The 15,653-nt window shown below is 41.8% G+C and overlaps 1 protein-coding gene across 7 annotated transcripts in view; it reads right to left on the reverse strand.

The window, feature by feature from the left end:
* gas2a (growth arrest-specific 2a) overlaps positions 1 to 15,653 on the reverse strand; it is a 161,063-nt gene that overhangs the window by 128,663 nt on the left and 16,747 nt on the right. For 2 of the 7 annotated variants that reach the window (XM_080189892.1, XM_080189899.1), the window contains exons 1-2: positions 6,700 to 8,226; positions 5,186 to 5,350 (exon numbers count right to left, since the gene is read on the reverse strand). In XM_080189892.1, coding sequence (XP_080046018.1) covers positions 5,186 to 5,327 — 142 coding nt within the window. In that variant the 5' untranslated portion in view covers positions 5,328 to 5,350; positions 6,700 to 8,226. Of the gene's footprint in view, positions 1 to 5,185; positions 5,351 to 5,671; positions 5,744 to 5,786; positions 6,042 to 6,522; positions 8,227 to 15,653 lie in introns of those variants that run through there. The other 5 variants (XM_080189894.1, XM_080189893.1, XM_080189896.1 and 2 more) reach the window with 5 other exon arrangements.

The raw sequence follows: 15,653 nt of genomic DNA on the forward strand, positions 1-15,653 counted from the left end.
TAACCTCAAGTCCCTCAGTCTTTCCTCATAAGACCTTCCCACCATATCAGGCAACATCCTGGTAAACCTCCTCTGCACCCTCTCCAATGCTTCCACATCTTTCTTATAATGCAGCGACCGGAACTGTACGTAATACTCCAAGTGCGGCCGCACCAGAGTTTTGTACAGTTGCAACATGACCTCCGAAATTCAATCCCTCTACCAATAAAAGCTAACACACCGTACGCCTTCTTAACAACCTTATCAACCTGGGTGCCAACTTTCAGGGAGCTATGCACATGTACACCGAGGTCTCTCTGCTCGTCAACACTACTAAGAGTCCTTCCATTAGGCCTATATTCTGTATTCCTGTTACTCTTACCAAAGTGAATCACCTCACACTTTTCCGTATTAAACTCCAATTGCTACCTCTCGGCCCAGCTCTGCAGCTTATCTATGTCCCTCTGCAAACTGTAACATCCATCCTCACTGTCTACAACTCCTCCAACTTTGGTGTGGTCAGCAAATTTACTAATCCATCCTTCTACACCCTCATCTAGGTCATTTATAAAAATGACAAACAGCAGTGGCCCCAAAACAGATCCTTGAGGTACACCACTTGTAACTGAACTCCAGGTTGAATATTTCCCAACAATCACCACCCTCTGTCTTCTATCAGCTAGGCAATTCCTGATCCAAACTGCTAAATCACCCTCAATTCCATGCATCTGCATTTTCTGCAGTAGCCTACCATGGGGAACCTTATCGAACGCTTTACTAAAATCCATATACACCACGTCAACTGCCTTACCCTTATCCACCTCTTTGGTCGCCTTTTCAAAAAACTCGATAAGGTTTGTGAGGCACGACCTACCCTTCACAAAACCGTGTTGACTATCCCTAATCAATTTATTTCTCTCTAGATGATTATAAATCCTATCCCTTATAATTCTTTCCAAAACTTTGCCCACAACAGAAGTAAGGCTCACCAGTCTATAATTCCTAGGATGGTCTCTACTCCTCTTCTTGAACAAGGGGACAACATTTCTATCTTCCAGTCTTCCGGCACTATAACTCTAGCCAATGATGACATGAAGATCAAAGCCAAAGGCTCTGCAATCGCCTCCCTAGCCTCCCAGAGAATCCTAGGGTAAATCCCATCTGGCCCAGGGGACTTACCTATTTTCATACTCTCAAGAATTGCTAACACCTCATCCTTATGTACCTCAATCCCGTCTAGTCTACAACCCTGTATTGCAGTATCCTCCTCGACTTTTTCCTGCGTGAATACTGATGAAAAATACTCATTCAGTGCCTCTCCTATCTCTTCAGGCTCCGCGCACAAATTCCCACTGCTGTCTCTGACTGGCCCTAATCTTGCCCTACCCAATCTTTTATTCTTGACATACCTATAGAAAGCTTTAGGGTTCTCCTTGATCCTATCTGCCAAAGTTTTCTCATGTCCTCTTCTAGCTCTTCTTAACTCTCTCTTTAGCTCCTTCCTGGCTAACTTATAACTCTCCACTGCCCTAACTGAGCCTTCACGTCTCATCTTTACATAAGCCTCCTTCTTCCTCTTCACCAGAGATTCAACTTCCTTAGTACACCCCGGTTCCCTCGCTTGACCACTTCCTCCCTGCTTAACAGGTACATATTTATCAAGGACTCGCAGTGGCTGCTCCTTGAATAAGAACATAAGAACATAAGAAATAAGAGCAGGAGTAGGCCATCTAGCCCTTCGAGCCTTCCCCGCCATTCAACAAGATCATGGCTGATCTGAAGTGGCTCAGTTCCACTTTCCCGCTTTCTCCCCATAACCCTTAATCCCCTTGCCTACCAAAAACCTATCTACCGCGTCTTAAATATATTTAGCGAGGTAGCCTCAACCACTTCAACGGGCAGAGAATTCCAGAGATTCACCACCCTTTGAGTGAAGAAGTTCCTCCTCAACTCCGTTCTAAACTGCTCCCCCCTTATCTTGAGGCTGCGCCCTCTAGTCCTGCTGTCCTTTCTGAGCGGGAAGAACCTCTCCACCTCCACACTATCCATCCCTTTCATCATCTTTCATACGTCTCAATGAGATCTCCCCTCATCCTTCTAAACTCCAACGAGTACAAGCCCAGTCTATTCAGCCTCTCCTCATAGCTCAACCCCCTCAACTCTGGTATCAGCCTAGTGAACCTCCTCTGCACTCCCTCCAAGGCCAAAATATCCTTGCGCAGGTGCGGTGACCAAAACTGCACACAGTGCTCCAGCTGCGGCCTCACCAGTGCCCTGTACAGTTGCAGCAAGACCTCCCTACTTTTATATTCAATCCCCCTCGCTATGAAGGCCAGCATCCCATTTGCCTTCCTGACCACCTGCTGCACCTGTAGTCTGGGTTTTTGCAACTCATGCACAAGGACCCCCAGGTCCCTCTGCACCGTAGCATGCTGCAGCTTTTCGCCCTGTAAGTAGTAGTCCTTCCTACCACTATTCCTACCAAAGCGGATAACCTCACACTTGCCAACATTGTATTCCATCTGCCAGGTCCTCGCCCACTCGCTCAGCCTATCTAGATCCCTCTGCAGACTTTCCACACCCTCCGCACAATTTGCTGTTCCATTTAGCTCCACATTTCAGATGTTCCCAGCCTCTGCAGTTTCCTACTCTAACCTACGTATCCTAAATCTCACCTAATAGCCTCATAATTACCTTTCCCCCAGCTATAACTTCTGCCCTTCGGTAATATGCCTATCCCTTTCCATCACTAAGGTAAATGTAACCGAATTGTGGTCACTATCACAAAAGTGCTCACCTACCTCCAAGTTTAACACCTGGTCTGGTTCATTACCCAGTACCAAATCCAATGTAGCCTCACCTCTTGTTGGCCTGACTACATACTGTGTCATGAAACCTTCCTGCACACATTGGACAAAAACTGACCCCTCTAACGTGCTTGAACTATAGCTTTTCCAATCGATATTTGTAGAGTTAAAGTCCCCCATAACAACTACCCTGTTCTTTCGCTCCTATCCGGAATCATCTTTGCAATCCTTTCCTCTACATCTCTGGAACTTTTTGCAGGCCTACAAAAAACTCCCAACAGGGTGACCTCTCCTTTCCTGTTTCTAATCTCAGCACAAGCTATTCTCAGAGGTAAAACTTTCATTGACCTTTTCTTGACTATGGATGCCTCAGTCCCTTTCTGACTAGTTTTCCGAGCATCCAAGCTATTCTGCTAGTTATTTTGTTTTGCAATACAACACCACAAAACCCACTGCAGATATTCCCACTAGATTCACACTAGGCAATCTCCCAGCATCTATTCCCTCACAAGATTCAAACTAAGATTAAGTTTCACCTGCCTTCCACGCAGCCCGTGGCAAAGTTAGTTCTTTAATCTGCTTATAGTGCAGGTCTGTCTGTCATTTATTTTGGCTAACTATTTTCAGTGAGCCGCAAACCATACAAGGTAAAAACTATAAATAAAAACATCTTCTATCAAACACTAAGATAAAGGGAGCCTATTCCACCCTCCTAAGCTCCACCCAACTGTGTACCGATGTACTTTGATCTGGACTATCCTCAAACTGACCTTGAAGTCAATTATCACCTATTTACAATTTCTTTTATCTGATGAAGTACTTGGGTTTTATGACCTTTTGGAGTTTATTGAATACTATTTAATTCTAACTCCCAAAACATAAACACCTCTCTGGTCTGCACTTCTTACTGCAGACATCATTGATGGGATTTTCCAGTTGCATCCATCCAGAGACCAGAAATTCCTGCCAAGGTCAATGGATCTTTAATTTGTCTGCCAAGATTTTCATCCCATCCACAATGATTCCCACAATGGACAGTGCCAGAAAGTTTACCTCCATATCTCCAATTCTCCAGCCAAGCAAATCCACCTGTTGGTTTATAGTTCTGTATCTCCTGACTTCATTGAACAAAGTAAGAAGTCTCACAACACCAGGTTAAAGTCCAACAGGTTTATTTGGTAGCCAAAGCCACTAGCTTTCAGAGCGCTCGCTGCTCCTTCATCAGGTGAGTGGGATTTCAGTTCACAAACAGGACATACAAAGACACAAACGCAAATTGATTTCTTACTGTGTTTACCCCAGTACAATGCGGGCATCTCCACGCCATTGAACAAATACAGGTAAACTTTTGAAGGTCCATTTTCTTAGGTGTTTTGACAATCACTAAAACACGGTACTTTTACTATCATACTCTGCAACAATAATCTTCCCAGAACTAAATATCAGTTCTCAAATATTAACATGAATCATGAACTGGATATTCACAACACAGTGAAGAGAATACAGAAACAGAAAAATATTGGAAAATCTCAGTAGGTCTGACAGCATCCGTGGAGAGAGCGTAGAGCCAATGTTTTGATGACCCTTTATCTGTTCTTTAGTTTTTTTCCCACTCATCAGGTTAACAGGTCTCCCTGTGATTACACCACAACTCAAAAAAAAATGCTGGTGAATTTAAGTAAATTAAACAAGCCAACAATGAATCAAGTTATTTTAGGGTAATAACAACTGGTGCAAATTATTTTTTTAAAGTCAAACAACATTGCCTTAAGCTTTAGCAACTTGAAATATTAACTACATTGTAAACATTTATAAAAGGTAGCAGATCTACCATGGCATGCACTGCATGTAATCAAAGACTTGAAGAGCACAACTGATTGCAATACTTCAAGACAATAAAAAGTAATACCTTATTATGTAATAACATGCAAGACTTAATAGATGTACAGAAACTGAGCTCCACAAATAAATGAATAAGATACACAATCTGGTTTAACAGATATCCAACCTACAAGGTTCTGTCCTGATCTTCAAAGATTCAGGCTCACCACCGAAATAATTCTATAAAAGCCAAGCCAATTACTTCAAATACGTACACTTAGGAGTAAGGAAGTAACAATGCATTGGAAAACTGGAAGGGTGTAAAGATTCAACCAACACCATGATTCATATAAAAAGAGCACTCATTAATGGTACAGACTAGATGAACCATCAATCTTCAAAACATTTTCCTATGCAATATTTTTGTACTTTTATACTCTACCTCAAATAAGCGGATACTTTTCTAGGAGGATTCTGCACAATGGCTGAACTATTTCCAAAGTCCCTAGACAAGTTTAAAATAGCTCTCATTCCCAATCGTTCAAATCAAGTACCAAGCATTAAAATTGTAATCTTACCTAGTAAATTTGTCAACCATAGAGCCAAGTCTTCTTTCATTGGTAATAAACTAGCTTCATGTCTGCTTGCCAACCATTGACTATATTGGTGCACATCGGACAGGCTTGGCCCAGGCTCCTTAGGACTGGATGTGCTGTACATCTTTCCTTATCCACTTGTGATATCTAACAGAAAATAAAACAGTCTATGATTATATATAAGGAATGACAACAAGTGACAGATGATACACCATGCACAATTTTTATTTTTGTTTAGAAGTGTATGAGCATTTATCCCTCGGTAGTTGAAATAAATGTGAAAATAATGAATCTGTTCATCCTGCTTCAGAATCAAAATAACAAATTAGTGTTGGTTGTATTTGTGGCAAAGGATCATGAATCTTAATTAAACATTTGCTAGATAATCAAAAAAGTTTTACACCAAATTAAAAAAACTATCTATTCTAATCAAGTAAAAAGTGTTATTTTAAGTATTTTAAGTTTTACCGTGTTTCCAAACTACTGCAGTACTTGTCGACAAATGGCACTACACAATGTTGCTTGCTAAAGAAACTTCCAATTGTACACCTTTTTTCCTGTTTCAAAACAGTCCTTTTTGTACCTGAATTTGAGCTAACATCTCAAGTTCCGAGCAGCATTATCAACAACAGTGATCTGGTTCAGTACAGTTTACAGATCGTCTAATGGCATGCAGCAGTCTGTTCCTTTTTCAGCAGGGCTATAAGACATAATCACTTCCCTCTAAACGAACAGTAGGTTTTTACATAAGCCTGCACAGTAGGGCATTCATTGCATCTTCTCAGCAAAGAGCTGTGTTACAATGTTTTGTCTCATTCGTAATTTAAGCTACCAAGCTGATATTTATAAAAGGGTTCTGCATGAAAGGAACAAGTAATCATAGAAGCATCTGCACTTTTTTCAGCACTTCTTTTTCACTAATTAGTTGATCAGACAGTAAAAATCGTCTACGTAAACAAAATGCGTCGAAGTTAAGCTTCTCCGGTGTAAGTTAGGTGATGACTACAACGCATGCTGACGCTGAAATTACTGCTTTATTATAATTGACGCGATATTTGAAATAATAATCTGCAAACTTTGGAAGATTCGATTGGCAAAATGAATCTAATTATTTTTTAGGCTTTTGCTTTCCAGTTTTCCTTCGTAATCAGATCAAAACCGTCGGATAAACTCAGGTTGTAGTTTCACTCAAAATCTGAATCTATTAGGACAAATGAGTGTATACATATTAATATATTCAACCAAATAGCTCTAAACATGTAAAGGATTCACGCGACGGTATAAAAGAGCGACTTTGTCAATCAGTGGAAACCTCGTACGTTTTCATTTAGTTGGCGCTGGAATTATACAACTGTCTCCAAACGTATGTTCAGACTGCAATCAGCCTAATAATGTGCCAAAACGCCGGCCTTTTTAGCTCTCAATATCGCTCTTTATTAATCTTACAGTGCCGTGGAAGCTCATAGTTGCAGACTAATCACTGCATTGCTCCTCACCCACTACAAGCGGTTCCGTTCTGTGGATTTCACTCAGTTTCTTCTGCAATGCAACACTCTGCGGATCGATCCTGCTCGTACGTGCATGCGGATCAAACAGCACTTTCCACAATGGGTCTCCTTGCATGACGGATTCTTCAGTTCGTTAAGCGTGCATCTTAGTTTGAAGTATCCTAATAGTGCCGACTGAAAGACGGACACCACATTGCCTCCACATTCACATCGCCCTGTCACATTCACATCGCCCTGTCAAAACGAGAACGGAAGTCAATGGCTACAAATACCTTTCCACTACCAAACACTGTCAATGATTTACCCTTGAAATGCACAGATTTCAACATCTGACAAAATCAGACTGTTCGATCATTAATTTCTTGAATTGCGTTTTTCTGTTGATTGAAGGCAAATGTAAAATAATTTTAACGCGTGAATTGCATGACATTGGGTTTTATATTATGACAATTATTTTGGCAGTGCACAAAAAGTCTATTAATCAACCAGCTGTCCAGTCTGAAGATCGAGTTTCAATTTTCTGCTGACTCATTTTATCTTTATTTTGATTTTTTAACAAATATTTATCTGAGTCGACTTATTGGCATTTTAACAGTGTTTGGTTCTCTGGATCAAATAACTAACGGTGTGTTTACAACTATTTTCTGTTACATTGCTACCAGCCACATTCAGATAGGCATGAAGTGCTTTTGGTATCATTTGGTGGGCAGGCAGTCATACTTAAACTTCATTTATTAGTGTCACAAGTTGGCTTACATTAACACTGCAATGAAGTTACTGTGAAAATCAGAGACTATTTCCTCCAGTGGACGTAGCTGTTACTAGGGGGCATAACTATAAGGTTCATGGTGGGAGATATAGGAGGGATGTCCGAGGTAGATTCTTCATTCAGAGAGTGGTTGGGGTGTGGAATACACTGCCTGCTGTGATAGTGGAGTCAGACACATTAGGAACTTTCAAGCGGTTATTGGATAGGCACATGGAGCACACTAGAATGATAGGGAGTGGAATAGCTTGATTTTGGGTTTGGACATAGCGCGACACAACATTGAGGGCTGAAGGGCCTGTACTGTGCTGTGTTCTATGTTTCTATGTGAAATCCCCTCTTCGCCACACTCCAGTGCCTGTTCGGGTACACTGGGAGGGAGAATTTAGCATGGCCAGTGTACCAAACCAGCATGTCTTCGGACTGTGGAGGAAACTGGAGCACCGGGAGGAAACCCACACAAACACAGGGAGAACATGCAAACTCCACACAGACAGTGACCCAAGCCGGGAATCGAACCTGGGTCCTTGGCACTGTGAGGCAGTAGTGCTAATTACTGTGCCACCATGCTGCCCTGTTGCTCACCAATAACGTAAAACAAATGAGCTCCTCATTAAAATATTATTGATGGGATCATCTCGTGCACAAAATGACTGTTGTTTCTTGACATAAGAACATTCACACTTCAAAGTAGTCGATTGGATATACGATACTTCAAAATGTCACACAATTCCACTTGAAACACTGAATCTGCAACATTTATTCATATTCAGGTTTAAGAAATCAGTGTTTCACTAATTGAAACAACACTCCTTCATATTTTTCTCCATGTAACATCACACAATAATAACAAATTTATTTATTTGAGTTGTGCCAGTATCTTTTTGTTCAACCAGTTGTGGGATGTGAGTATAGCTGGTTAGGCCAGCAGTTAGTGCCCATTCCCAAAGCGCTTGACAAGGTGATGGTGAACTGTCCTCTCAACTGCTGCAGTGCCATGGTGTAGATACACTCACAATGCTGCCAATGGTATTCTGAGATTAGGCTGGATTTTTTGAAGCAGTCATACTCTTCTTTAGTGCAGAGGCTATTACTGATGTGGAGAATTCCATTTAAAGGATACATATCTCTACCAAGGTAGCAGTTATCATTTTCTGAACACTTACAAACATTCATAAGCCTGTACTCGTTGGAGTTTAGAAGGCTGAGGGGTGATCTTATAGAGACATATAAGATAATGAAGGGGCTAGATAGGATAGAGGTAGAGAGATTCTTTCCACTTAGAAAGGAAACCAGAACTAGAGGGCACAGCTTCAAAATAAGGGGGGGGTCAGTTTAGAACAGAGTTGAGGAGGAACTTCTTCTCTCAGAGGGTAGTGAATCTTAGGAATTCTCTGTCTGTTGAAGTGGTGGAGGCTGCCTCGTTGAATATGTTTAAGTCACGGGTAGATAGATTTCTGATCGATAAGGGAATTAAGGGTTATGGGGAGCAAGCGGGTAAGTGGAATTGATCCACTTCAGATCGGCCATGATCTTACTGAATGGCAGGGCAGGCTCGAGGGGCTAGATGGCCTACTCCTGCTCCTATTTCTTATGTTCTTAAGTTCATATATGTAAATAAATAATTGATGGTCAAATGAGGTAACAAGCCAGTTCACCCTGCTGACAATACGCTGCCAATGCCTTAATATAGACATTTTTTAAAAAACGTTTTCTTCAGGATAGGTATCCTTGTGGTTTTTCCCTAAGATAGTATTCCCCCTTCCTTTCCAATTCCTTCCTCTCCAAAAGCCACTGCTCCCTATCCCCTCCCAAAGATGGTCAAACACTCTGACTTACCTCACTCTAGAATCCATTGGGCCCTCTTATTGGGGCAAGTTGCAGTTCTGACAGTGCCTACTCCTGAGCTCTTGGCTCTGCTGGGACTGCTAGATCTGAAGACAGAGCTTCCTCTGCAATCAGGGACGGAATTCCCACTGTTAGCCAATTTAGCCGGCATACAGAGTATTATGGTGGGGAGTGGTGCGCCCATCCTATCCTTGTGAAAATGCAGCTCAAGAAGGATCTTTTGCACATGGAAGGTTGTTCAAATCTGGAATGCACTACACAAAAAAAAGAGGATTCATAGGAACTTCCAAAAGAAAATTGGGTATGTACTTAAAGAGAATTAATTTGTAAGGTTATAGTGAACAAAAACTGAGTTGTGATACTAAACTGGGCAACTCAACGGGCTCACACAAACATAATGGGCCAAATAGCCTCTTCCTGTGCTTTAACATTCTCTGGTTAACTTGTTCTGAATTGCTCAGTTTGGGTTCCACCAGGATTACTCAGGTGCTAACCCCATTACAGGACAAAATAGCTGAGCAGAGGTGAGGTGAGAGTGACTGCCGTTGACATCAAGGCAGCATTTGACCCAGTGTGCCATCAAGGAGACTGAGCAAATCTGATGTCAATGGAATCAGGGATATAACTTGCCACTTGTCGGGGTCATACCTAGCACAAAGGAACGTGGTTGTGGAGGTCAATCAACCCAGCTCCAGGATTTGACTGCAAATGTTCCTCAGGGTAGTGTCCAGCATTCAACTGCCTGCAGCTGCTTCATCAATGACCTTCTATCCAGCATAAGGTCAGAAGTGGGGAAGTTCACTGATGACTGCACCATGTTCAGCACCAATCACAACTCCTCAGATACTGAAGCAGTCCATGTCCAAATGCAGCAAGACCTGGACAATAACCAGGCTTGGGCTCAGAATTGGCAAATAACATTCAAGCCACACAACTGCCAGGCAATGACCATCTCCAAAAAGTGTCCTGAGGTGTGATACATCAGCGAGACCATGCAGACGCTACGAAAACGTATGAATGGACACTGTGCAACAATCACCAGGCAGGAGTGTTCCCTTCCGGTAGGGGAACACTTAAGCAATTAAGGGCATTCAGTCTCCGATCTTCAGGTAAGCGTTCTCCAAGGCGGCCTCCAAGACACACAATAACACAGAAACACTGAACAGAAGCTGATAGCCAAGTTCCACAATCATGAGGGCAGCTTCAACCGGGATCTTGGGTTAACGCCACACTACATGTAACCCCCACCATTTGGCCTGGGCTTGCAAAATCCTATTAACTGTCCTGGCTTGTAACAATTCATATCTCTTTAACCTGTGATTACCCCACTCTCCACTCTTACTGTCTGTACCTGTAAAGATTTGCTTACCTATAATGACTCGCATTCCAACCATTATCTTGCAACTGAGTCTGTATCTATATATGCCGTGTTTGTGAACCCAACTCTCCACTCATCTGATGAAGGAGCAGCACTCCGAAAGCTCGTGATTCCAAATAAACCTGTTGGACTTTAACTTGGTGTTGTGAGACTTCTTACTGTGCCCATTTCCAAAAACAGAGAATTTAACTATTGCCCTGTGCATTCAACGGCATTACCATCGCCGAATCCCCCACTATTAACAACCTAGAGAGAGGATTAGGAAGCAGTGGGTTTTGGAGAGCAGGTAGATGGAAAGGAAGGGAGAATACTATCTTAGGGGGATTGCCAATGAAGGACCGCCTTTTCTTCAGAAAGTACTTGATTTTCTACCCATTCTTTTAAAAACTGTTTTTAAAAGCGGACTGCCCATGCCAACAGTATTAAGGCATGGGCAGCATATAATCAGGGTCAATTGCCTTGTTAGTTAATTTGACCATCAACTGACCAGAAACTGGACTGGACTAACCATATAAATACTGTGGCTACCTGAGGCTAAAGGCTAGGAATTCTGCAGCTATTGAAGAATGTAATGGAATACTGCCTAGTTGAGTGCAACTCCAACAACATTCAGGAAGCCCAACACTATCCAGACCAAAGTAGCCCATTTGATTACAATGTTTTTCACAAATATTCAATACCTTTTTCACCGATGCACAGTGGCAGCCATGTGTACCATCTACAAGGTGCCTTGCAATACTCATCAAGGTTCCTTAGGCAGCACCTTCCAAACCCATGCCCACTATCATCTGGAAGGACAAGAGCAGCAGACATCTGGGAACACACCATCACCTGAATATTCTCTTCCAAGTCACTCACCATCCTGGCTTGGAAATATATTGCTGTTCCCTCAGTATTGCTGGGTCAAAATGCTGTATTTCCCTCCCTAACAGCACTGTGAGTGTATCTACACCTCAGGGACTGGAGCAGTTCAAAAAGGCAGCTCACCATCACCTTCTGAAGGCCAACTAGGGCATGGGCAATAAATGCTGGCTTCACCAGCAATGCCAATATCTTGTAAAAGAATAAAAAATAGTGGAAAGTTAGATTTGAAAGAAGTAGTAACGGTTTGGGTTCTTCTGGTGATGATAAGAGGTGAAATGGAATTCAGATAGTTTAAACTGTTGTAGGTAAAATGTTAGAATCCGTCATCAAGGAGGAAATAGCGAGGCATCTTGAGGGGAATTGCTTGATAGAGCAGACGCAGCACGGTTTCGTTAAGGGGAAGTCGTGTCTGACAAATTTACTGAAGTTCTATGAGGATGTGTCTAGGGCGGTGGATAAAGGAGAGCCGGTGGATGTGGTCTTCCTTGATTTTCAGAAGGCGTTTGACAAGGTACCTCACAAGAGGTTATTGCAGAAGGTCAGGGGACATGGAGTTGGGGGTAGGGTGTTAGCATGGATAGAGGACTGGTTGTCAAATAGGAGGCAGAGAGTGGGGGTCAATGGGTGCTATTCGGATTGGCGGTTGGTGACTAGTGGAGTGCCCCAGGGGTCGGTGCTGGGGCCTCAGCTATTTACCATTTATATAGATGATCTGGAGGAGGGAACCGAGTGTATGGTGTCAAAATTTGCTGATGACACCAAGATTGGTGGAAAGGCAAATTGCACGGAGGGTGTGGAGAGTCTACAGAAGGATCTAGATAGGCTGGGCAAATGGGCCAGGAACTGGCAAATGGAATTTAATGTTGGCAAGTGCGAGGTGGTCCACTTTGGTAGGGATAATGGTAGGAAGGATTATTACTTACATGGCGAAAAACTGCAGCAGGTGACGGTGCAGAGGGACCTCGGGGTCCTTGTGCATGAGTCGCAAAAACCCAGCTTGCAGGTGCAGCAGGTGGTCAGGAAGGCGAATGGGATGCTGGCCTTCATAGCGAGGGGGATTGAATATAAAAGTAGGGAGGTCTTGCTGCGGCTATATAGGGCATTGGTGAGGCCGCAGCTGGAGTACTGTGTGCAGTTTTGGGCGCCGTACTTACGCAAGGATATTTTGGCCTTGGAGGGAGTGCAGAGGAGGTTTACTAGGCTGATGCCGGAGTTGAGGGGGTTGAGCTATGAGGAGAGGCTGAATAAACTAGGCTTGTACTCGTTAGAGTTTAGAAGAATGAGGGGAGATCTCATTGAGACGTATAAGATGATGAATGGGATGGATAGGATAGAGGTGGAGAGACTCTTCCCGCTCAGAAAGGACAGTAGGACTAGGGGGCACAGCCTCAAGATAAAGGGGGGGGACGGTTTAGAACGGAGTTGAGGAAGAACTTCTTCATTCAAAGGGTGGTGAATCTCTGGAATTCTCTGCCCGTTGAAGTGGGGGATGCTACCTCGCTAAATATTTTTAATACGTGGGTTGATGGGTTTTTGATAAGAGAGGGGATTAAGGGTTATGGGGAGAGGGCAGGAATGTGGAACTGAGCCACGACAGATCAGCCATGATCTTATTGAATGGCGGGGCAGGCTTGAAGGGCTAGATGGCCTACTCCTGCTCCTATTTCTTACGTTCTTATGTTCTTAAACAGTGATTTCGAAAATGACGAGGTGGCACTTTTGAGGCAGGGGCAGAAAAAGAGAGCAGCTGCATGGATTTTAAAAAATAAAATCCAGCCTAATGGTTTAGATAATGTAATTGGTTAGTCGTTTTTAGTATATTGCTGATCCATCTGAGACCTGGGTTGGAATTCAGCTGTTAAAACGGAAGCCTCCATTTGTCTCTTTGTTGGCTATAAGGGCTCCAAGTGAAATTATTTTGACAGTTTCAAAGTAGCTTCAACTGATCTCTAACTAAGAGCAACTAGGGATGGGCAACAAATGCTAGCCAGCCAGCAACATGCATGTCCCACAAATGAATAATAATAAAAAATGTACAGGCACAGTGAAAGGAACTTCACTCTGCATCTAACCTGTGCCTCAACTATAACTGATCAGGAAAACTCAGTGTTTACAGCAGATGACAAATGTGTTCAGTTACACTGATACTGACCTCTCTCACCAACAGTAGTTCATCAGTTGTTTTTTATGTTGCATGATGAACTACAACATAAAAAACAACTGGGGCTGCATTGTGAATGGAAACAAAATGCTAGAATCAGGAATAAAACAGAAAATGCTGGAAAAACTTAGACGAAGAGAGAAACAGAGTTAATATTTCAAGTTCATATGACTCATCTTTAGAGTTCATCATCAAAGAATGGGAGAAAAGTGATGGATTTTATACTGTATAAGAAGGGATGAAACAGATAGAGCAGATTAGAAGTGATGTGGAGATGCCGGCATTGGACTGGGGCAAACACAGTAAGATTAGAAGGGCAGAGATACATGGGAACGAGGATTGGACAAAGATATTATGGACACAAGACAAGGGAGTGTTCATGATAGTGTTGAAGACTAAAGAAGGTGCTGATGTTGCCATAAAAAATAGAACAAAAGAATGTGTTAATAGCAGAACAAAGGTCAGCACTCTGTGAAAGCAGAATTTAAGAACAATTAACAGATGGCCCAAATTTCAAAGAAATTATCTACTTGGATTGAATTGGTTGTAAGTCGATTCTGATTGATCAATGAACAACTGTTCTCTCATGCATTTCCCATGGCAACACCTCACTAATCAGAGTTAACTTGCATTTTTAGAATTTAAACAAAAGCTTGGGAATAATTGTTCACTGATGCATTCTCCATGGAAATGTCTCAACCAATCAGAGACTTCTTGATAACTAATCAGCATTCATTTTTCATACAGTATAAATTGCTGTGCCCTTGAAACTTGATATTCTTTCTGTCTGTCCTGATGAGCACAAGACAGAAAGCTTTGACAGCATATCTCTTTTTCCAGCAAGTTCTACACTATCAAGAAGTTAAATGTATGGATTCAAAGTTAATGACGAGGAACAAAAAATGTCAGCCTTCAAGTTATACATGGAATTAAAACTATTCATACTCATATCATCAGAGTGCTTGTTTAAAACTCAGGTTACATTTTATAATACTGAGGTTAGTATTCAGAGAGTTACAATGAATGAAGAGTAACCATAACCATTACTTGATAGGGAAATGTTGACAGTAAGCAATGGTGAATGTAGCCCAGGAAGGAGGCTTTTGGGAGTTAATTTGTATAGTCATGCATGGATGTGGGGGTTGAAACTAATATTTTAAAAAACAGGCATAGACTATTGAGGTCAAAAAGCAATATTCTTCTATGGCCACTTGAGTAAATTAAGGTTTTTCTTATGAGGTAATGGGATCAAATGCCTCTGAAAGTTGAGTGAAATCTATAATACTAATTAATCTAAGGTCCGTATGTTAAAAAGAAGACAAAAAAAAAACTTCATTATAAAAAAAATTTTCTAGCATTAGATGTCCAATGGAGTTTCGCAAAAATCGAGGCCCTCACAGCACAATTATCCAACCATTTTTTCCAGGAATTAACGGATATGCAATTCTTTAAATGTTATGGTATATAAAAGGTTAAACACAGTTTTGCTTACAAAGGAATGTTTCACTCAATTTTGGTCTGGCAATTTGCAACAATTAGATGGTTTGTCTGAAGGGAAAACAAAGGGAGGGGGCTAAGTCATTCAATTCGAGTATAGACATTCCACGTGAGTTGTTCAAATATGTATGTGGCAGTTTCTTCTGAACAGACAATTATTTAAATTCTCCGTTCTCAATACTATTTCTAAGATATTTAACAGCCTTTCTTTTCAAATCTGTGACCCTCTCTGAAGCCTGCATGTGCAGAGAATGAGTGTAAAATAAAAAATGAAAAAGAACAATTCAAGTCATAAGAATATAGAAACAGGGTTAGGCCATTCAACTCCTCCAGTCTGCTTTTCCATTCAAATAGATATAGCTGCATTCCATTTACTCACCTTTGTTTCATATCCCTGAAATACTTGCACAATAAAAATCTATCCATCT

Source organism: Carcharhinus amblyrhynchos, chromosome 6 (assembly GCF_965287045.1).
Source record: "Carcharhinus amblyrhynchos chromosome 6, sCarAmb.v2.hapA, whole genome shotgun sequence".
Taxonomy (NCBI): Eukaryota; Metazoa; Chordata; class Chondrichthyes; order Carcharhiniformes; family Carcharhinidae; genus Carcharhinus; species Carcharhinus amblyrhynchos.